Below are 22,376 nucleotides of genomic sequence, written 5' to 3' on the forward strand. Positions count from 1 at the left end.
TTGATTTACACAAGGAATTTACAAGTTGTAAAAAATCAGTAAAGTACATGATGTATTTTAACTCTTCACATCTCCCATGCTTAGATACACAACACAGAAGAACCAGTTACATTTTCAAAACTTCAGCCAAATACAAAATAACACACTTAAAAAGTGTAACAAGTAAAAATACATCAGGCTTCTTTTCATATTTAAAGCATAAAAATCTGAACAAAATATACTTTCTTAATCCTTGAGCAAACTTGCAAAGGCCTTACAGTAAGAAAGCAATTAAGCATCATACCTCATGTGAGAAGAAAATTATTAGCTGAGCAATAAGAAGAAAAAGTGATGAGTATTTTTGGTGGCAGGACTGCACTGCTAGACATTTTTTGGGAAAGCACTACAATGTACTAATCTTTAGGAAATACACATGTGGATTACTGGATCAGCATAATTACTTTCCCAATATCCTCTGCAACAGAAAAGCACAAAATCACTGAATAGCAGCATCAAATATAAATAAAATTTTCAAGAGAAAATTATCATTGATTCTACTGCAGTCTTTTCACATAAAAGAGTTCCAAGAGCCCAACACGTCCTCAAAGACTGAAATTCTCAAGATGTTGAACATCTTCCCTCAGAAGGAGAGATTACAGCCATGAATATCCAACCTTGGAAGCTGTGCTTAGGTAGGGTTAATTTTTTTCAAGGTAGTTTGTATAGGACAACGGTTTAGATTTGTGCTGAACACAATGATGTTTGGGGTTTTTTTTTAATTGCTGAGGAGAAGTTACAAAAGCCAAGGCCTTTTCTGCTTCTTGTACTGCCTGGCTGATGAAGAGGCTCTTGCGGTGCTTGGGAAGTAGGGAGGACACACGGGGACATTCCAGATCACATGACATCGTGTTCAGCATACAGAGAGGAAGAAGAAGGAACGGTGGAACATTTGGAGTGATGGCATTTTTGTTCCCAAGTAACCATTACAGGTGATGGTGCCCTGTTTTCCTAGGGATGGATGAACACCTGCCTGCCCAGGGGAAGAAGTGAATTGATTTGTTTTGTTCGGCTCGCATGCACAATTTTTCGTTTTCACTATTAAACTGTCTTTATCTCAACCCCTGATTATTCTCACTTTTACCCCTTTGAATTCTCTCCCCAGTCCCACTGGGAGGCAGTGAGCATGCAGCTGTGTGGGCTGTGCTGGCAGCTTGGATTAAGCCACAACAGTTCCTTTTGATGCCCAACATGGAGCTCAGAAGGTTCAAGATAACAGCTTTGATTGGAATGTGCTAGATGGATTTTAGAGCTATTATTGCTGTTTGGCTGCTTTGGGCAGACTCCTGTGCTTGCCCTGGGCATGATGCCTTACAGTACATTAGTGTAGTGCTCATCTGGGGCTGCTTTTTGTTTTTCCTGCTGTTGTGCTGCTGATCCCTTCACTCTGCCGTGCTGGGGCCATTTTGAGGACAGCAGTGGTGATGCACAGGGACTGGCAGATGGTCAGGGAATCACTGCTTTTTCTGTGCTGCTGTACTGGACATGCTGGAACTCCAGTGTGAACACAAGTCAGAGAGATGGGACCTGTGATGGGTCCATGTGGAAGCAGAGATCCACGTGTAGCCCCATGGAGGAGCCCACACTGGCACTGGTGGGCCTGATGGAGGGAAAGCCAGGGCAAGCCAATGATGGAGTAGGCTCCTAGCAGGGACCTGTGGACTTGTGGAGAAAGGAGACTATGCTGGAACAGGTTTGTTGGCAGGACGTGTAGCTCCAAACTGGAGAAGGCAGCTCCTGAAGTACTGCACCCTGTGGAACAGACCCACACTGGAGCAGTTCATGAGGAACTGCAGTCTGTGGGAAGGACCAACAACCCCATGCTGGAGCTCCAGACATGGGACCAGAGATTCCCCTGCAGCCCATGGGGAAGACCATGGGAAGCAGTTAATTCCTTTACTTGCTTAGCTTGTGTGTGCAGCTTTTCTCCTTTCCCTATTTAACTGTCTGTATTTCAAGCCAGGAATTTTCTCACTTTTACCCTTCTGATTCTCCCCACTGGTGGGGGAGCAAGGAAGTGGCTGCATGGTGCTTAGTTGCCAGCTGGGTTTAAACCACTATAGCCATGTTGAGGTATAGGGAAAAAACCTTAGGTTTTATCTTATGAATTTCTCAGCACTGTTTAAAGTTGTGCTCTTGCCAGGCCCCCTAAAACCCATGCAAATTAATTTCCGTCCTTCCTGTTAACTTCAGGCAGCGGATCAAAAATAAGATGTTAAGCAATAATAGCACACACAAGAAAGTGGTGTATTTGGAAGCTCTCCACAACCTGGAATAATTTATATGTTATTTAGGAACAGATATGCCTCTATTCCAATATGAATAGTAGAGAAAATGATTTCAGCAATCATAAGATAATTCGCTAGCAACAAACCCAACATAAACTTACTTCAGATCACTTTGAATAGCATCATTGATACTTTAAGCCCAAATTCTTCAATTAACTAAAAACCACTTTACAAAACATCCATCAAATAAGGTTTCAAAGTACTTTTACTAGCTCTCATTGTTATCCTCTATATAAATAAATACAAAGTTTTTGCTCTGTTTAAAAAAAAGCATAAAAAACACTTTCAAGTTGCAGTAGCATTACTAGATCATAATGCAGCTGACATGAAGCAAAAATTTTAAAAAATCAAATTATTTCTTATAAACTTAGGTAGTAAATAGTCTCTTAAGGAACACATTTTTTTCTTTGGTGAAATATAGGGTACCCAAACATGGCATTTTACTTTCCCACCACTCACTCACTAATAATATTAGCAATAAATTTTAGCTTTTTCTGATATGCTGCAATAGGAAAGAGTTTTCTTTAATTTCTTGATATTAACATTTTATACCCATTCTATCCTACCAGGTGAAAGCTCTGGAGTCTGTGTGCATTCAGGAATCCCATTCGATTTCCAAGCAAATTCAACCTGACCTGTTTCAACCTGTCCTCCTCGAATCTCAGTAGTTTCATTACAAATAATTTGAGATTGCAGTGATGGTTGTCCTTGTTCAAGTTCAAAATTCATAATAAGGGAATCAACCAGAGAGTCCAACTCATCCAGGTTCATAAAAGGCACAAGCATTTTCTGGATAGGTTTGTTCGCAGAAGACAAGGTAAATAAACTGAAATAGTTGTTAAAATATCCGGCAATGACAGAAATATTTTCTGCAAAGCTCCTGAGAGGACTGGTGTTTCTGTACAACCCTACAAGAAACAGAAACAAGAATCAAATGCAGCATTTTACAGATACCAAAGAGCCCTCTCCCTTGCTTGGCAAGTCTCTGTAGCCTGTAGGTTACAGGTGGTAATTCAGCTAGATACCTTGTAACATGGAAGAGACAATTTGACAGACTTCAGTCAGGCACTGCTCCAATTCCAAATATTTCACAGCAATCTTAGTGCTCTTCTTTATTTCTCGATATAGAGAGTCTTCTTCTGGCAACTGAGATTCTGTTTCTTTCTGTATTAATAAAGAGCAATTTAAAGAGAATCAAATACATCATAGTATATTAACTACTAAACATGCCTATTATGGTTTCAGTCACATAGATCAAGCCAATGCTGAAACACAAAATCAAATCAATATGATGTCATATAAGACAGCACTGAAAAGAAGTGCACATGGTTGACAGGGCTAGGAAAAGAAAAAAAGAAAATTACATGAAAAATCCAGGAAATGCTTGGCTCTTAGAGGATGAATCACCTGTCTTGGCTTTTAATTAAAAATACCAGTTACTATGACCATGAACTATGGCAGCAGTTATAAAACAATTACATTAGCAAAGATCTTTCAACTTAAAAAAAAGTAACAGGTGCTTAGGCTGTTCAAGATGAGCACAAAAAGGAAGACACAAGTACCTCCAGAAATTCTTTAGTAAAATTAAAGAGCTTTGAGCAGAAATGCAGTAGCAAGGAAAGAGCATTCCAGTCACAGGAATGCTGCTGTGACAGGAAGTGTTATCATGCAATTGTAAATATACAGTATGTATGTTTATGCATACATGTATGTATATATATACATTCCTCTTCTTAGATAAATGCATCCTTAAAATTTAAATACCACACTCAAAGCACACATTTTGTGAAACATTTCTTACCTTTCTGCAGTAAGACATGTTGTTTTCAATGAATCTGGCTAATGCCACCATGTTATCCTTTACTCGATTTTGAATCTATAAAGAAACTTCTAATTATATTATTCACTTCATTCAAGTCAAAGTATATTTAAAAAAAAAGAACAAACACTGACATACTAAAGAGATAAATATCCAAAAGAAATACCATTTTCTGCAACTAAACATGCAATTTTTCAAAGAAAATATTAACTGATAGAAAACATTAATTACATATGCAAGGTTTTAAACCCTAATTACTATGGAAGGATCAAATGGACATATTTAAATATTCACTAAAGAAAGATTGTCCTGTAACTTTGTATCACTCATTCTAAGTGGCAGGGGTAGCTCTGGTGTTTTCTTTCCATCTTCACCATAGTTGCACCAGATAAGCATGTACAGATGCTTCGGATCCTTAAGAACTTGCTGCAAGTGAACAGCATTATTTAGAAAGCAGAGTGGTCAGTTCCTTTTGCTGAAAACACAAAATATTTGGGAGTTAAGTAAAAGACATTGAAATAAAATAGTTTGGATGGTTTCACTACTATTTGTAGGATTAAAAATGACAACAGCGAAAACCAGAGTATGAAGAAATTTTTGCTTTCCTTGAGAGGAACAATTTATCACACAGAAGATGTCAGTCTTTCCAAGCAGTTTTTAATCTTCATTTCATCTTACCTCATTTTGAGGACATTGTTTCACAAGTTCTTTCTGTACTATTCTTGCTTTCTCCTGTACAGCATCAATGAGACACTCCAGCCCTGAGCCTACTCCATCATAAATGGCAAGTACAAATTCCTTTAAAAATAAAGGTTCAAAATGCAATGGTTAAATAAAATTGATGTGGTCTTGCATTAAAACAGATTTTCTACAGTAGATGAGAAACAATTTTGTTTTGAGCAAATTATTCAGTACAGGTCTATTCAGACATGTCTTCCTTGGACCACAGGAGCACAAGTCAGACTTCTGTAAATTTAATGTGGTACTTAGACACAGATTACTAAAATATAAGTAGTGAATTTCAGTGAAACAGATAGACTTGTATAATCTCAGTGCAGGTACAGTCCTAACACTTCTTTCTCTTCATAAGTTTAACGTACACAGATTTAAAGGATGTGGTTTTAAAGGAAAAAAAAAGTCAAGGGTATTATATCAATATATATGTATTTTAATACCTCAATTTTCACCCTAAATTTTAAGCACTAGATAAACTTTAAATATACTTATTCAGCTGATGAAATTGGCATATGGAACAATTTGCTCCTGAGTACAGTTACTGATCATAGGTGTGACCTCAACACCAGAATTACTATTAATAACCAGTATTTCTAAGAAACATTTCTTCACCTGTAGACTAGAGGCAGGAATGCTGTTCTCTTCAGGAAATGAAATATCAGCTGTTGTGACTAGTGCCAAGTGTCCTATGTATTTCATTGTTTGTTTTACTATTTGGTTTACTTTGCTCCATGCTTCTGCTACCATCGAGGATATATCTGAAGAACACCCCTGGGAGACAAAGGCACATCTTTCACTGATGCCAGAAAGCACCTCTGGTCAAAGAATACAGACTTTCTATACAAAGAGTTCCTAGCACACAATACTCAGGCATTTTCAGCTTTACAACTGCCTACTTCCAATGGCTTCTATCACAGCTAAATAATCATGCCTTGCAACCACAGAGCAACAATACCATTTACTACATTATTTTAAAAGAAAAAAAAAATCACAAGGCTGTAGTGCACAAAGAAATAATATTCACTGGCCACTAGTTCATGAGTTTATAAACAGCAGCACTTAATAGTCTAAACTATCATTTGCTCTTATTGTGTGTTTATTTTTACCATTTTACAAGTAAGAACCAATGCTTCTGTCAGAGCCTGAACACAAGAAGGTCTGCATGACTCTCCACTAGCACATGGTATAACCAGCATTGCCAGAAAAAATGCAACCTTGACTATTTATCTTCCTTAGATGCCTTGGTTTGTCATTACACACACTGGACATTTAAGTGCTTTTAGCAAGTCTGTAATAAATACTACATTAATGCATAGACGTTTTCTATACACAGATGAATTCTTTAATATGGTTTACCTGCAACAGCAACTGTAAATAACCTCCCAAGTTCTTTATTTCCCGTTTCATTTCTTCATCAACTTTTCTAGATCCAGGACACTTTTGGACTTTATTAAGCCAGAGTTTACTTACAACCACAATCTGGTCAAAAGCAGAGACAATTCTGACGCTGTAGGACTGAGCAGCACGATCAAGAGAGAAAACTACAAGAGAAAGAGATCCATCTCCTTTGCAAATGAACATAGGAACATCAATTCTTGTGACTGACAAGCACATGAATGCTTGTGCATCTGAAAGACAAGTCATTAGAAGTGTTTAAACCACTATGAAAATGAGACTTACAGTTTTCCTGACATTCTTCGTCTTGCTGTTCATAGGCTTTCGAAATGGCAGATGCCCCAGAAAAAATTATAAACAAATTAGTCAGGAGACTATCTGCTATGCTTTTTCCTCCTTCGTGACTCTGTTCCAGCAAATCTAAAGCTGAACCTAGAGATTCCTTGCAAATTCCGGGAAGAAACAATTCAGAAGTGCTTGAGCATATGTTGGACTTGTTTAGTGAACCTGTAAAAGGTGAAAGCAAAACATACATGCATGATACTCTTCATAGGAGTGAGAAGCCAGTGTGTATTTTTAATGACTTTCACCTAGACAGACACCTACTCAAAGCAGTCATTCCGAAAAAAATGTGTAGAATGTTCTAAATTGTTTATAAGTTCTCTTAGTACAAATTCCATAGCAAAATTATTTAACATGAATATATTTGTTTCAACAATCAAATCTACAGAGAAATAAAAAACAAAATCCAACCAATCTAAAATAACAGAATGCATTCAAATATTTGTAAGACTAAAGCATCTCATATTTCAAGAAAAAAGATTTCAAACCTAGCCAAAAGCTTGGGGAAACCACAGTAATTGAATGAATAGCAACAACTCAAGCAAATCAAGTCTCCATATTACTGTATCAGGATTCAGCTTCTTTCTCCAGTTAACCCACATAGTTAAGCAGAGTAATGTTTTAGATACATTTCTTAAATTAAGCTCCTAAAGTGCTGGTGAGGAAGTTTTTGCCCTCAGAAAGGATAATCAAAAATACAGAAACCCCTACTGTTAACACTTTGACATTATAAATTTGAAGGTATCATAAGCAGAATATTTTTAAATTTGCCTTCTAACGCAGTTTTTAAGCAACTATCAGAAGCACAACTATCAGAAGCACCTACGTTTCATGCAAGTAGTAGGTTCAAAATCTCAGTATGAAATGAAAGGTGTTCTGCCATTTAGCAAGTACCTGATATATAGGAAGTCTGTTTATTCTGAATAGATTGCAATTTTATCTCAGACAAACATCCAGAAATTCTCTTGTTCTTCATGAAGCTTCTACTTCTAAGAAAGGATGATAAAAGAACATGAAAAACCTTGAAAAGAAAAGCATTTCTCCTAGTCAAGCATTTCCATGATGAGCTACAGCTTCCACAAATGTGTGAGTCACTTATAAATATTGTTATAGGGCTAAAACTTCAAATACAAGGTCCCAGACCATGTACAATTTACTCCTTAAGAGCAATGCTTTGATAGTATAGAAGTGGGAAGGAAACATTAAAAACCACACATTTCACTCTGCACTGATGCTTTGGAAAGCTCTACACACAACTTTTGTTCCTTTTTTTTGTCCATGGAGGAAATCCAAGAGAATGAGGGAGTACAAGAGAAGACTCACCAGATGACACAGTGTATGAGACTGGAACAAAAGCATATTTAGACAACTACACTTTTTTTTTTTTTTTTTGCTTTGTTTTAAGTGTAGAAGAGTAGCTACTAATTACTTTTACCTTCTTCTGGAAAGCAAGGAAATAGAGTTGTCTGAAAGGTCAGGTTCCCACTCATCAGCAGGATCATAAAACACATCAACAACAGCTTTGTTTCTATCATTACTCTGAAAAAACAAAGGAAACACAAGGGAGGAGGAAAATTAAACAGAAAAAAAATGGTGAAGTAGTCAACATATGGATAAATAGAACATAATAATGAAAACTCAAGTGATACCTTTAGAAATTCAAGTTCTTTTACAACATAAAACAATTGAACAACCAAAAGAATCACAAAGCAGTCCTGGTTTTACTGCTTCTTACTCTCTACACAAAATGACCTCAATAAAGTCATTTGTTTCTATTGCATTATTTTTGTTTGATGGACAAATGCATCTGCATGTTTTCAGTGAAAAGTACTCACACATCTTGCTGTTTAAGATATACAGCCCAAAAAGGCACCAAGATTTTCCTCCTGTATGCATTATCAAAACCTTATCTTTGACAAAATATTACTGATTACTAGTGGCTGTTCTTTAGTTGCTACTGACCTCATAGAGTTCTTTCATTGCTGCTAGTTTACATTCAAATTTCTCTAGGCTCCAGAAAGTTGTTATTCCCAGTTTGATGTTACGAACCTGCACCTGAATAGAAGACACTGTTCCTGTTTTATCATCAATTTTGTCATGCCTAAGAATTGGAGAAAGTTAAAAAAAGAAGACAAAAAATCAAGACAAAAAAACCCACATTAATATTGCAAAAATAAACAAGAGACTTGTAGGTAGGATTATAGAAGGGACTAAAAACATGACACGAATAAAACTTCCTTCAGATATCATGCATCTCACAGGTACTGTGCTTTAGGACTACTTAGTATGTGAACCAAACTAAGACAGACATGGGCATCAGAAGATTCACCTTCAAAGCACACTAAATTCAAAATTAATTGTCTATAGCATACCTCTGAAGTTCTGATCTAAAATTCATTAGAAATTCACATTTCAAAATAACAAGACTCAGCTACACACTTAACTCACAGTAGTCCAGAAAAAGAATTTATCATGTTCAATTGCACAAGACTGTTAAAAGAAACAGCAACAGCTCATTGCACATCCTGAATCCACCCCCAAATATATACATGAGTATTATTTATCCATTACATACACACATTCTAATTAAGTAACTCAGACACTGACCTGCAGAAAACAGTGCTTTTCCCTAATGCATTGCTAATGGTGTTAGCCTCTTTAATCATCACAGACAGCCTTAGAGACTTCCAGTTCAGTGGAACTAATAAAGAATATAGAACATAGTGATTTAGTAATCCAAACGATGTGATGCAACAACAACTTAAGGGTTGAAAAAAATAAAGGGCAGAAAAAAATCCACAACCCAAAAGCAAAAAAGAAATTTAGCCAACAATAGTTCCAAGAATTCCCAAAACATTGGGCAAATATTACCCTTCCAGGCAAGATAACCCCTTTCAAATGGTTGGGTAAAGGGTATTTCAGAAACAGAGGCACAGGACCAGACACTATATTGTTATTATTAATTCAGGATAGGAAACCAAAGAAAATTAATTTTCTTACTCCAGTTTCTCCAATGAGTTAATGCCTGACCAGTGGAGATAGACAGGGAAGGACTTTTAAGTAACTAGAATAAATACAGACTACAGGTATGTCCACCCAACCATCCTGAGTGTCATTAAACAGAGCTTTTAATGCAGTCCAATAGGTACAGCTGAGGAATAGAAAGGATTGTAACAACAGAAGACTCCTCTTGTTCATGACCACTAGAGAAGTATGAGTGGAACAAAAAAGTTCCTGTATCAATACCCATCACCCATGCCCACTGAGAAAAAGAGAAGCCAGCATTGCCTTTGTAACTTTATGCATATACATACTCATCACTGGTTTATTCCCACTTGCATGATTCTTTTGAAGGGTGTGTATTTCCTCAGCAATCTTCTGCTTCTCAGCTTCCAGAGCTTCCACTATCTTAGCATGATGAATAGTATGGTCTTCCAGAGCCTGGGGGAAAACAGGAAGTGGTTAAAAAAAAAAAAATCAAAAACTCTTAATGTTGCTTGTTGAAGCTAAATTTTTTTGTTTCTGCCATTTTAAAGACTCGCAGAATTAATTTTATACTGGACATCTGCTATACTAATATAAAAGAATTAATTTTCAAACTGACAGTTCTCTGGGTTTGCTTGCATATTGCAATGCTAAAGAAATTACTAGAATTAAAAAGGAACAGTTTTTTTAAAATGTTGTATTTGTTGCAGCAGTCAGATATATATGAACACCAGCCAAGACTCAGTCACTACTTACATTAATGCATGGGGTAATAACTTTTGCCAAAGGCAACAGTTGCTAAATTTTGGTGCAGGAAGAAAACCATCCACATTATTAAAGAAATAAGGTCAGCATTAGTTAATTCCCAACATTAATACATCACCATACTCAGGTTGCAAACAAAACATCAGTTCTTCTGCATAAAATCACATAGAAGTATTTTAAATAATTTCCTTTACAATAACTGATTTTAAAAAACAAACAAAAAAGCCCCCTCCCAAACAAACCAGAGTTTATTGCCTTAAAAGATTTTTTTACAATTACCTGCTTGGTAGCTAGTGTCTCCATTTCTAAACGCTTCTTATTGAAGTGGAGTTCTAGCTCAAGGCTTTTCTTTGCCTTCTCTAGCTCCTGTATTTTAGTTGTGGCTTTTTGATTATTCAGTTCTTGGATTTGCTTCTTACGAGATTCTTCTCTCTAGTATCAAAAAGGAAAAGTGAGAGGAGGAATACTCCTCCTACAGCATTTCTGAGCCATCCTTCAGGCAGATATTCAATATATTTAAAACTTGCAGCCTCTGTGACCTACACAGCCCAATGTCAGCAACGGTTATATCCCAGTTCACAAGCATCACTTTAGGTCTTCTACAGAATATGTAAGATATGAGATACATCATTATTGTTTTACCATGATGATTCTATGCCAACTTATGCATGTTGCAACTGTACTGAAAAAAACAACAACAAAGTAGCATGCAAGCTTGGAAAGAAAAAAAAAAAAACAAAATAACTGTACTAATCAATCCAGTATAGTGATTTAAAAGCCTCATGCAATAAGGTAGATTTCATATGCATTTTTCTTTGCTTACAAGTTACAACCCCTGGAATAACTCTGAAGAGGATAACTACTGTACAATTTCTTCTGTTTCTTCGCAAGTTCTACAGCTGACTTTTTTATTTTGTTTTTAAGAATGTGGCTTTGCATTCTCTAACATACAGCTGTAATATGCAAGAGAAAAAGAAAACCAAAAGCACACAAACCAAGCCCAACCGAGCACCTAACAAATAGAGATCACATACTACATTTTTTGGTTCACTTTATTGATATATTTCATGTAATGATGCAATGGCAACTTACCACCTCTGCTTCCAGGGATTTTATTTTGTTCTCATAAGCTTCTTTCTGTGCAGACAGTTCTTGTGTAACCATCTCTTTTGCTATTTGGACACTTTGCATCATTTCTTCCTTGGCTTTGAGTCGTGCCTCTTCAATTTCTGATTCAAGCCTACAAGCATCATAACATTTAGATTGCTGCTGTTTGTCTCCTATAAGATGCATAAAGATTATCATCTTTTTTTCTGTCATGACGATTTAAGGGTTCTTTTAACAAAATAACTTACTTCACACAGTTTTGATTTCACAGACAAAATGTAGACACTTCCAATATAAATATGGAAGACATTCCAGAATTTCAAAGTCCAATCAATTTCTACTTTTACTTTATTACATCATTTTCACAAATTTAAAGGCTGCAATGGAAACTTACTAAGCCACATTAAGATGCAAAATCAAATTTTAAATCAATGAGTCTTGGGGTTTAATAACACCCCATAATGAATAAGTACAAATAACATTTTACTGTCCCTCAAATTCTCCACCCTCACAGAAGAATAAGGTTATTGCTTTGGGTTCTTCCCATTTTCCTAAACCATTTACTTTTCAGGCTTTAAATCTCTTTAATTTCAGACTCATCATACATTTGGAGAGAAACATAACTAAAGAGACACACTACTCTGAGACCTACTGTAGGGTAGGTGTTTTTCTCTAAAAGTGGTCTACATTGTTGGTACCTGGATTAGCTTGTGGTGATTGAACCTTAGAGGTGTACATCATTTCAGCAAAGTCTGTGACTTCCATTACATACTGAGCTGCAATTTTCCAACTTTCCCCATTGTGCAATAATGATCTTCAGTTATTTCTAAAACTAATTGCATGGTTGAATTAACAACTGAGCTTATTTTCAGAACAAAAAGAATCAATACTTACTGCGTTCTCTGCGCAACAAGCAGCTCGTTCTTTGCAAATTCAAAATCTTTTGGACCATCATGCAAACATGAAGTCCCACAAGAAGGTATTTTAACTTTCTGAACCTCTGCTGGATGATTAAACCTGAAATAATGGTCTCCCCCCAGAATCACTCGATCACCCTATTGGGGAAAAAAAAGATTCTGCTGAACCTTTCAGATTTATAAACAAATTTTCAGTGCTTAAAACATGCAAATGAAGCTAGGAATCAAAGAGGAAGAGACAAATATTTATGGTTACAGAGCATTCTCAGAAAACCTGCAGTCTGAAGCTGAGATGTTAACAAAGCAAAGAATCCCACACATGCACAAATTGCTATTACCAAATCAATTACTTACATGATGCAGAATTGTTGGGTCCAAAATGCATTTCCCATTTACATATGTCTTGGCTTCGCTAAGTGGAATAATACTTACTTTGCCAACAGTATTTTTAATAACACTGAAAACAAGAAACATTTGCAGTCTTAGTAGCTCATGATAATTGTAAGTGATGTTTCTTAATAGACTAAAATGCAGGCTTTAGATGTTATTGTTTTCCTAGCTTTGTATTGTCTTCATACTATTTAGGTAAAGCATACATAATTAATGAATGACAACCCATATTTTGGTAGAGAACCTATATTTATATCTAGGAATCCACTGCAATACCCTGCCCTCTGAGAATTTCTTTGATAATGTGACTTCCATGCTTTTAGCAACTGATTAGTTATATTTCCTACAGAATTATTTTGGGGACCAGTTGCATGGAATGCACTTTAAGCAGTATTTCTGCAGTACAGCCAAGCTGCTGTCTATTTTCATTAAATTAAGAACTGTCAAGGCATTTCACTTTTCCTTTGAACTTAATGTAACATTTATCTTTTAACAGCATCATTTGATCAGATCTTATTTATGTGAAATAAGAAAGAAAAGAAGCTGCATAAGAAAACTGCTACATGAATTAAATGAACAAAGAAACTAAACTACCTCAGTTAACAGATTTCTAAAGGGAGCAGAAGGTAGCTGCCTTACTCATTGAGCAGTACAAAAAATATCCCTACATAGTCTTTTCTTGGCTAAAAAACTACATTTTGTTACTGCCAGAAGGAAGACAAACTCCACCAGAAAGGGAAGGGTGAGAAGAAACTTAAAATATAAAGAGAACACTACAAACCAATGGTCATCAGCAATCAGCACTCCAGAAAGCTGGATATCATGTTTTGAATTTGGTGTACACCTTCCAACTGTAGTTTCCCCTTCTTTGATCATGTATAACAGCACCTCAGAAAGCTGAGGATCTTCATTGAGATTGACAAGGTTTGGTAAGTGATTGTCCATTTTGAATGCAATTCCAGCTTTCTAGATAAAAGACAGCTCTGCATTAAAATCTATTTATTTTATGCATTCAAATATCTACATTAAATTTTTCTAAGAAGTAACAGAAATCTGTTAAAAGATGAGTATTAAGGAAACCAAATCTTACAGCTACTCTCATTCTTCTGCAAGGTTTCCTGAGGTTCTATTTTCTGTACTATGTCCTATAGAAAAAGTATCTACCTGCAATTCTTTTATATCTTCCAATTTCCTTTTTTCTGCTTCTTCAAGCTTTTCTTTCCAGGCCCTTAATATATAGAGAAAAGAACATATGAGGAGAAAAATTACAGCACATAAATTTTACCATTTTCATTTTAAATTAAGACATGAATGAGTGCCTGACCTTTGCATTTCATCCATGTTCCGCTCCTGCTGGTGCAATTCTACCCTCAGAGATGTTATTTCCTGCAAATAACGCCTGTATTTTTCACGATCTGTGTTCAGAGCACTTTTCTGAGCTGCCTTCAGTTTTTCAATTTCAGCTTTTAATTCTACATTAGACAAAACAGACATACAGTAAAAAATGAAGGCAAAACACACTTCAGTACAATAGTATGAAATTAATCCTGCTATTTATTTTAAAAGAAAACACCTTTCTCTATTTCCAGCTCTCAAGTGTAGCCTAAGATATCACCTGCATTTTGGAAAATAAGAAAGCTCACAAAGAACAATAATATTAAAAGGAAGACATCCCAAGCTCTATTAGTCTAGTTGACAAGAGGTCAGTCAACATAAAAAATATTCCTAGGAACAACTCTTACAAGAACTAAGCTAAACACACATGCAAATGACAACCCTGAAAGTCTGCAGGTGTCAATCTCACCTCTGATTAGTTTGACATTTACATCTTCATTCACTTTAGCAATGTTGATAATTGAACAAGCCTGTTTGGCATAGCGAAGGGTGCTGAGCGTCTCCTCGGTGCTGCTGGCAGCTGGGCTCACTGTGGCAAGCATGGTTGTTTGAGAATTGCCACCAAGACTTTCCTTTAACAGCCTGCATGGGACAGGAGAATACCAGTCAATCTCTGGTCCTCACACTGACAGAAAAATTCAAAATTTCCCAGTTGGAATAGATAAAATACAGGGAGTCTTGCTACTTATTTGAGAGGAACTGTTAGCTACTTAAAACACAAAATAAGCTCCATTTTTGTCTTTATTTGATGCAACAGGCTAATTTCTTCCCTCCACAGGTCATTTGAGAGAGAGGGAGAGAAAGGATGGGAAGAGGTGCCTCATGAACAGATCAGAAAACCAAAGTCTCAGAAAACCTCCATCTCTATATAATGTACATACCAAGTAAGAACAGATTCCCGGTATGGAATGAAAGCTTTCTTTCCATTCTGAGATTGTTTAGACAGTGCAGAAATAACCCTTCCAAGGGTCAAGAGTGATTTGTTGATACTCACACCTTCCTACACAAAGCAAAAATAAAAAAAATATTTATAATACAGCTGCAGTTTCTTGTGTGATATTATCAACTGCACTGTTGATTAATTATGGTTATTCAATGTATGCTACAGCTGTAACATATTAAATGTCACCAGTTATTAAAAAAACCCAGTAAGATACAAGAGCACCTTCATTTGGAAAGAACAAAAACCCTGCATTTAAAATAAGTGGTGTTAAGAGCCATCAAATTTATGAAGGCAGCTTGAAATATAGTATCTTGTTAGAAAAATCTATTTAATTAGATGCCCCAAAAAGGGCAAGCCTCAACTCCATGTGATATTTGACTCATGATTTCCAAAGCCACACAGTTTCCCCTCACTCCTCCTGCCATTAGACCTACATAACATGGGGAGAGGTATTCTAAGGAAGATCTGCCACTTTACACAGTCCAAACAGCTTCTTCAGGCCACCCACCCTCACCGGCAAAATGTGATGTAAATACTGACAAGCATAGGGCTAAATACATCCTTCTATAGCTACAGTTCCTGCCCAAAAGTCCTACTAGGTGAACATGCTTTGGAGTTTAAGGGTGTTCTTAGGAGTCAAGCCTTTTCCACAGATTTCCACTCTTGTTTTACCTTCAGCCTTTCACCAGTGGTCTGAGCCTTTGTACAGCACTCACTGCCAGCTAGATCAATTAGATTTATGTGACTGGTGAGCCTACGATCACACTTTTCTTCATTCACAAATTCTACCTGGAAAGAAAGGGAGATGCTGGAATTCAAACCAAATAAAAAGCCTGAGGATAAGCAGAAATCGGACAAGCTGTTCACATTAAATGCACAAAAACTTCATGGTGTCATTTAGTTTTTGACAGGGTACTCTCATGTACATCCCTTAAAGGAAACTAAGCTCAGTTGGTTGTGGCTGAATAACTGCACAAGCAAAGACTGCAAACCCAACAGATGACCAAACTAGGGGTTTGGGTCTGAAGTTTGATGACTGCAGTCAATCCAATTCAGTTATCCAATAAACATGCAAATCAGTAAGCTGTTACTGACATAGACCAATGAAGATCAGTTAAGGAGTCAGTGGCAAAGCTCAAAATGAGCTATGACAGAGAAAAATTAGTAATCTAGTGGTGAGAATGGCAAGGGGAAGAAGAAAGGAAAAAATCCAGGGAACTGGGACAAAAATTAAACCAATCAAGAATAAAAAACCCCAACTCAACAAGTCATTTGTCAGTGGAGAAAACTGACAGTCTGTAGACTCCTGAGGAGCTCTACCTATTCCATTTCTGTCTTCAGGCTCATGTCACTAAGTCAGGTTTTGTCTTTTAAGCATATGTAAATCAGATGAGAAGTTGTAATCCCTATATCTTGGAGACACTTGGGAAGAGGCATCCTGAAGCAAGAAAACATTTATGCAGTGAAGTGTCTTGAAACTGAGCAGAAATTGCATCTCCTACCAGTTTGTTGCCCCATTTTGTTGCCTGCAGGAAGTCAGCACAGCCACACACCTCACACAGCCTAACCTTCCTAGAAGCTAAAACGTGTTGGCAGCAGTGTGAAATTCAATCTGGCCTCAGTTGGGACTCCTGTTACATCTCAAAACTCTCAGAGAAGCTTGGAACTACTCCTAGATCTGTCAGCCTAGACATATTTATACTGCTGCTATAAAAATACTTAGCACAAAGACATCAGAATCTACTCAAAGCATGTTAAAATAAAACAAGTTTTGTGGCCAGTGTTAAAATGCCCTGTGCTTCACTCAAAGATCTTCAAGTATATTCTCACAACTTTCTAGGCAGCACACAAAAGAACTTTATACTACCAAATTTGAACATACAGAAAAAAAAACCCCAGCAATACCTTAGTTTGTGTCATGACAAGGGTGAAGACAGAATGAGATCTAGAGCTCTTGTCATTCATTACTGTAGCAGCTGTTGCTCTCTGCTTATTTCCTAGTTCAAGCCAACTCTGTAAAAGACAAAAGTCAGGACATTAAACTAAATGCTACTTTGGATGGTTAACTGAGGATTTAAATAATTGCAAACACAGTTATTAACACAAATCATGACTATAAGAGAGGAATTAAAAGTTAAACTTTAGAAATAATGATCAGAACAGCAACACTTGACAGTACAAATCTACTCAGCTCCATTATACAGGATTAGTCCTCATCACTCTTTTACAAAACCCACTGAAATATCATAGACTACTGGACAGTCTGGTAAACATTTCCTTCCCATGCATGCAATTTATTTTTCAGCAGTAAGCAGAAAAGGAGCAGGCAGAAATATTTGTACTCCCTTTTAGTTACCAAAAACTCTTACCTGAATATCCGCATAAGAACGGACAACATTCCTAGGTGAAGGGAAAAAAAGAAAAGTTTGGGTTCAGACAGTTTTCTTTCTATAGAATATATATGCTGCCTGAGTTCTGAAACATTTTCCCAGTTACAAGCAGAATACAAATGCATAATGAAAGCTGAAGTTGTCTTGAAACTTCCACACTCTTATATTTCATTAAGGCAATGAAGAAAATATACCAAGCTAGTCATGGGTATGCATTTTTCTAAAACTGCATAACACTGGGATCTTGCTTAATTTACTGGTGGGTACATAAACTTTCATAGAGCCTCAAGATACCCTCTTTACACCATACATCTGTTAAAATAAGTACAGTTAAGACTTACACTGTCAGGCCTTCCACATATGGTCCTAACACTGGATGTTCTCTTACACGAAGCTGATGAAAATAATTTCAAAATAAAAATTATTAGGAGTGCATTAGTTAGATCTAGTACTCAGGAGTATCTTAAAAAAAAGATTCTACAACATAAATCTCCTATGTCTCTAAGTAGCTTACCACAAAATCACTGGCAAAAATCAGAGTGAAAGCACTCCTGCTTTAGACAAGACAGTAGAGTCTTATTTTCTTTATAGCAAGTCCACCTAAGTCTCAAGTTTAGGTTAAAGGACTTACTTCAACATCAAGTTGGACGTTGCATATCATATTTTGCATCTATCATAAACTAATGTTCAATTTAAACACAGGATAGTGTTCAATGCCAAAGCACAGGAAGTACTTTTTTTGATAAATCAGACATAAGAAATTCCTTCCTTACATAAAATACTTAAAGACAAACTTCCTTAATTGATGGTTTTACGTATTCTAATAAACAACCACTAAACACTAGCTAAACTAGTTTAACTAGTGACCCTTAACTAGGTAATCAGGCCAATCTTGTTTCTTTCCCCCTCCTCCAACTCCTTAAGAGACAACCAGGCAACAAAAATAGAAAACTCCATCAAAATTACAAGACTGTAACTCAAGTGATACTGTACAGAACATTCTTATTGTAAGCTGGAGATTTAGATATATCCTAGGAGACTTTTTGTAAAGGCTGATAAGATCATCTTCATTCTGCACATAAGGGGAGATTTTAACTATTTTGATAGTTTCTAATAAATCATTTTGTTTCTACTTCAGCATTGCTTAGCATTTCTCCAGTGATAAGCATTTTGCTTTAAGTCATGTGGTGATATTTTGATCTTTTTGTTTTTTACCTGTATCCCATTGTTCACAACCAAGGTACTTAGATAAAAAAAAAAATGAGCACTTGTCATTTGTGTATTTTTGTTTCAGAATAAATGCTACTACTTAGAGGCTATGCAGATACTTGATTCTGTGAGCAACTTACTTGTTTCTTCTGTCCATTTTCAGCTTTAAAGACAAGCAAATCACGAATTTTCTCATTGTATACTTCAAAGAAGCTCATTTCAAGATGATACAAAACCTAATAAAATTAATAATAGTTTTTTATATAGTCCAAAAAACATATTCATCATCCTTTGTTTCAAAAACTAACTTAGACTACCAGACCCTGATTTTCAGTGTTATAAATATTTGTGCTGAAGGGACTTTCCAAGAGAAATTATATCATAAAACAGTTTGGGTTGAAAGGGACCCTTAAAGGTTGTCTATTATAACACCTCTGCTAAGACCAAAAATAAAGTTCAGTGGAATTCCATCCACAGACATTCCCAGATGAAAGCTATAAAACACTAAAATAAAGTACATATATCCACTTCAGAATTTTCAGCGTTGGAATTTTAGTACATGAAAATATAATTTTGTTTGCAACTGCACACATCTCTTTCCCTTAGGGACTGTGCTTCTGCAGCACAGTATTTGTCACAGGGAAGGATGTTGTCAACATCCTGACATGGAACAGAATGATCCAATGGAAAGGGAAACCTTGATTCTACCTACAGCAAGTAAAAAAAAACAAAAACACCACAACAACACTTTCATGAAAACATCTTTTTCCTCCAAAGGCATCTGGATCTTTTTTCTATTTCAAAGAAGAATGGAATTTTCTTTAAGAGACAAGGAAGACTGTAGCAAAGCCCCTAAAGCACTGCAATCAGAAAGACAAGACTCAAGACAATTCACTGCAACAGAATCACTTACAATGCATAAAACAAAGGAATAAAAAAACACTCTGCAATTTTTAGAAATTTCACTTTATTGCCAAACTCAGCAATAAATAACTTTCTTAAATTATTCAGTGTCTATGAAATCTGCTGGAGGATTGGAATATAAGATGTTGACAGGTATTAGGATTCAAAATCTATAATTTAAATAAAAAGCAGTAAAGAAATTTGGAACAGTTAAAGAAGGAAAAGTTTGCCTGAGTAACATTAACTGGATGTTAAGGTCTGCTGAGCCACAAGTCAGTCACCAGAGACACAAACACAGAGAAAAAATTACAGAGAAAGTGAGGGTAATTATTTTTTGTTTCAGCTAGAATACTGAGCTGGAATACTTGAATTGGGATACTATCACAGCTTTTGCTTTAATATGTGATATTTAATAATAAATTCATATTTCTGAGGTCTGTTTTACTGCCTCCACTGAAGGTATGGAGCCCACAGGGATTTTGCTTTGCCTTTCCTTACATAAATCTTAAAATGTAAGACATGCAATATAGAGAAAAGAATCCTAGTCTGGTGATGCAATAAAAATATCATGTCCAGATTTCTTTCTCACATTACTGCCATTAAGGAAGCAAAACAATGTTGAACCCCATGAATACAAACAATATTTGAATCAGCAAAAGAATATGAACACTAATAAAGGGATCAGCACTAAAGTATAACTTTCCTTATATTCCAATATAAGGTCAATGGCATAAGCATATCACCTGTTCCTTGTCCATTTGTGCTATTTGATTGAAAAGATCTTCACAAAGTCTTGGAATTATCCCCCGGTCTTCATCAAATCCCATCATCCTGTGGTCACAAAAATCGTGCTGCTTTAGTTTTGTAGCTCTCCATAGATAGTTTTAATGTTAACTGTACAATTCTACAGTTGCCATGCCACACACTTCTAAGTTATGTAATAATAAGCAACAGAAATTAACCTGATTTAAGCTGGTGCTTGTCTAAGTGTGGAGTTGGTCAAGATGATATCCAGAGGTATTTTATATATTATCCACAGATAAACAGATGAAGTCAAATGAAGACTACAGCAGCTGAAGACTCTAAATCTATAGATGCTCAATATCTTAACATTGCCTGCATTTTATATGCTCTGCACACTTCCAGTGCAACCTAAGCTTTTCTCCAGCTCTGGTGCAGTTTTTTCCTGTTGAGTTCTGTCACAGCAGCACACCAGTGCAGTGGACTAATCCACCTGCAGTCTAGAGACACACAGGGTTGCACAGCAGAAATTTGTTGTGTAAACTTGACCAAAGGACCCTGATACTAATTTCAGCCTTGTTCAAAGCACAAAGGGGTGAAGGTAAGTTATTGTTTAAATGAAAGCGAAAAAAACAATCCAAAGAAAAACCCAACAGGGTAACAGTTGCAATCCTGAGTTCATCTTTTAGGCCAAGGTAAAAACAACAGTGTAAGTAAAAACTGAGCTCATCAACTTAAAATGGAAGTTCACTCACTTAAAAGGGAGCTTATTTCTGTGTAAGTTCTATATTTATTGTGAATTGAACAGAAACATTTCTGGTCCTCAACTATCTTTATTCAAAGTCTATAGCACCTGATAGGAATTATACAACTCAAACTAATTTTAATAGATGTATGCTTGGAAACCATACAGCTCGCTAGGCATTCTATTTCAAAATATAAATAAGGTATACACAATTGGCTGTAAACCCTAAAAATGGTACTTATCTGGGATTATTTTGTGCAAAGATTTAATTTCAAATAAGCAGTGCCACAAACATCTGGATTTATTTGAAGTTCTGAAGCATAAGGACCATAATGATAATGATCTCTTAAGTGTCTTCTCCAAAAAACATTCTATACTTTACAATGCCACTTCATGCACAAAATAAACAGTGAAAAACAACACTAGGAGAGTTTGACAAGCTCTCTGCATTCATAAAGGTTTTCCTTCACTAAAATCTCTGAATTTATTTCCTCCGTTAAAAGTAGAAAAGACAGGGTCACGTACATAAAAATATTCCAAAGTTAATGTTTGCTTAATTGCTATAAATACTGGCTTAATTATTTTTAAAATCCACAATAACCTTTTGGCACAATTGAATGACTCCAACACCTATTCCATTCAATCTTTTTCATGACTTAATACTGCATAACAATTGGCAGAACTTTAACAATTATTATTAGCAACTTACGTGTACGATTTTCCAGAGCCAGTCTGCCCATAAGCAAAAAGACAAGCATTGTATCCCTCAAAAGCTCTTTCAAGGAGTGGCAGTGCCAAAGTTTTATAAATCATTGCTTGGCTTGCAAAATTAGGATCACCCTTGTCAAAAGACCAGAAGGAGAAGTCATAATTGAAGTTGTAAACCTGGTTTGTGGATGGATTTCGTACAACTGTCTCTGAACCATTCATGTAGATCACAGGGAATGAGTGTTCAGTTTTCTCCCTGAATGGAAAAGGTAAGAAAAGAAAAAAAAATATAAGCTACATGCTTAAAGTTAGCAATTCACTGCCTAATGAAAAATAAAAAACTCAATGATCATTGCTAAAAATACCTGCTTGAGGAACACACAAAGTATTAAGTTTCAAAACACTTTTGTTAATGAATATGTAAAAAACAGACCCAGACACAAATAAAGTCAATTCAGTTTCTTAATAAATCTACCTTGGTGTTGCATGAAGTATCAGCTAATTTCCAAGTATGTATTATATCCTTATTGGATCAATGATGAAAGAACAGGTACAAAGTAGAA

General features: G+C 36.0%; 1 protein-coding gene across 1 annotated transcript in view; it reads right to left on the bottom strand.

Moving 5' to 3' along the window:
* KIF14 (kinesin family member 14) overlaps positions 1 to 22,376 on the bottom strand; it is a 25,877-nt gene continuing 3,501 nt past the window's right edge. The window contains exons 3-30 of the mRNA XM_062497681.1: positions 21,815 to 22,069; positions 20,363 to 20,450; positions 18,857 to 18,952; positions 17,849 to 17,901; positions 17,487 to 17,517; positions 17,023 to 17,130; positions 15,790 to 15,906; positions 15,056 to 15,174; positions 14,584 to 14,756; positions 14,104 to 14,251; positions 13,944 to 14,007; positions 13,561 to 13,745; positions 12,744 to 12,846; positions 12,367 to 12,527; positions 11,458 to 11,605; positions 10,645 to 10,797; positions 9,930 to 10,056; positions 9,223 to 9,316; positions 8,578 to 8,716; positions 8,051 to 8,154; positions 7,510 to 7,604; positions 6,559 to 6,780; positions 6,235 to 6,419; positions 5,491 to 5,649; positions 4,822 to 4,941; positions 4,126 to 4,200; positions 3,350 to 3,488; positions 1 to 3,232 (exon numbers count right to left, since the gene is read on the bottom strand). Of these exons, the coding sequence (XP_062353665.1) occupies positions 2,871 to 3,232; positions 3,350 to 3,488; positions 4,126 to 4,200; positions 4,822 to 4,941; positions 5,491 to 5,649; positions 6,235 to 6,419; positions 6,559 to 6,780; positions 7,510 to 7,604; positions 8,051 to 8,154; positions 8,578 to 8,716; positions 9,223 to 9,316; positions 9,930 to 10,056; positions 10,645 to 10,797; positions 11,458 to 11,605; positions 12,367 to 12,527; positions 12,744 to 12,846; positions 13,561 to 13,745; positions 13,944 to 14,007; positions 14,104 to 14,251; positions 14,584 to 14,756; positions 15,056 to 15,174; positions 15,790 to 15,906; positions 17,023 to 17,130; positions 17,487 to 17,517; positions 17,849 to 17,901; positions 18,857 to 18,952; positions 20,363 to 20,450; positions 21,815 to 22,069 (3,823 nt within the window). The 3' untranslated portion in view covers positions 1 to 2,870. The remainder of the gene's footprint in view (positions 3,233 to 3,349; positions 3,489 to 4,125; positions 4,201 to 4,821; positions 4,942 to 5,490; positions 5,650 to 6,234; positions 6,420 to 6,558; positions 6,781 to 7,509; positions 7,605 to 8,050; positions 8,155 to 8,577; positions 8,717 to 9,222; positions 9,317 to 9,929; positions 10,057 to 10,644; positions 10,798 to 11,457; positions 11,606 to 12,366; positions 12,528 to 12,743; positions 12,847 to 13,560; positions 13,746 to 13,943; positions 14,008 to 14,103; positions 14,252 to 14,583; positions 14,757 to 15,055; positions 15,175 to 15,789; positions 15,907 to 17,022; positions 17,131 to 17,486; positions 17,518 to 17,848; positions 17,902 to 18,856; positions 18,953 to 20,362; positions 20,451 to 21,814; positions 22,070 to 22,376) is intronic.

This window comes from Cinclus cinclus, chromosome 8 (genome assembly GCF_963662255.1).
Source record: "Cinclus cinclus chromosome 8, bCinCin1.1, whole genome shotgun sequence".
NCBI classification, from domain to species: domain Eukaryota; kingdom Metazoa; phylum Chordata; class Aves; order Passeriformes; family Cinclidae; genus Cinclus; species Cinclus cinclus.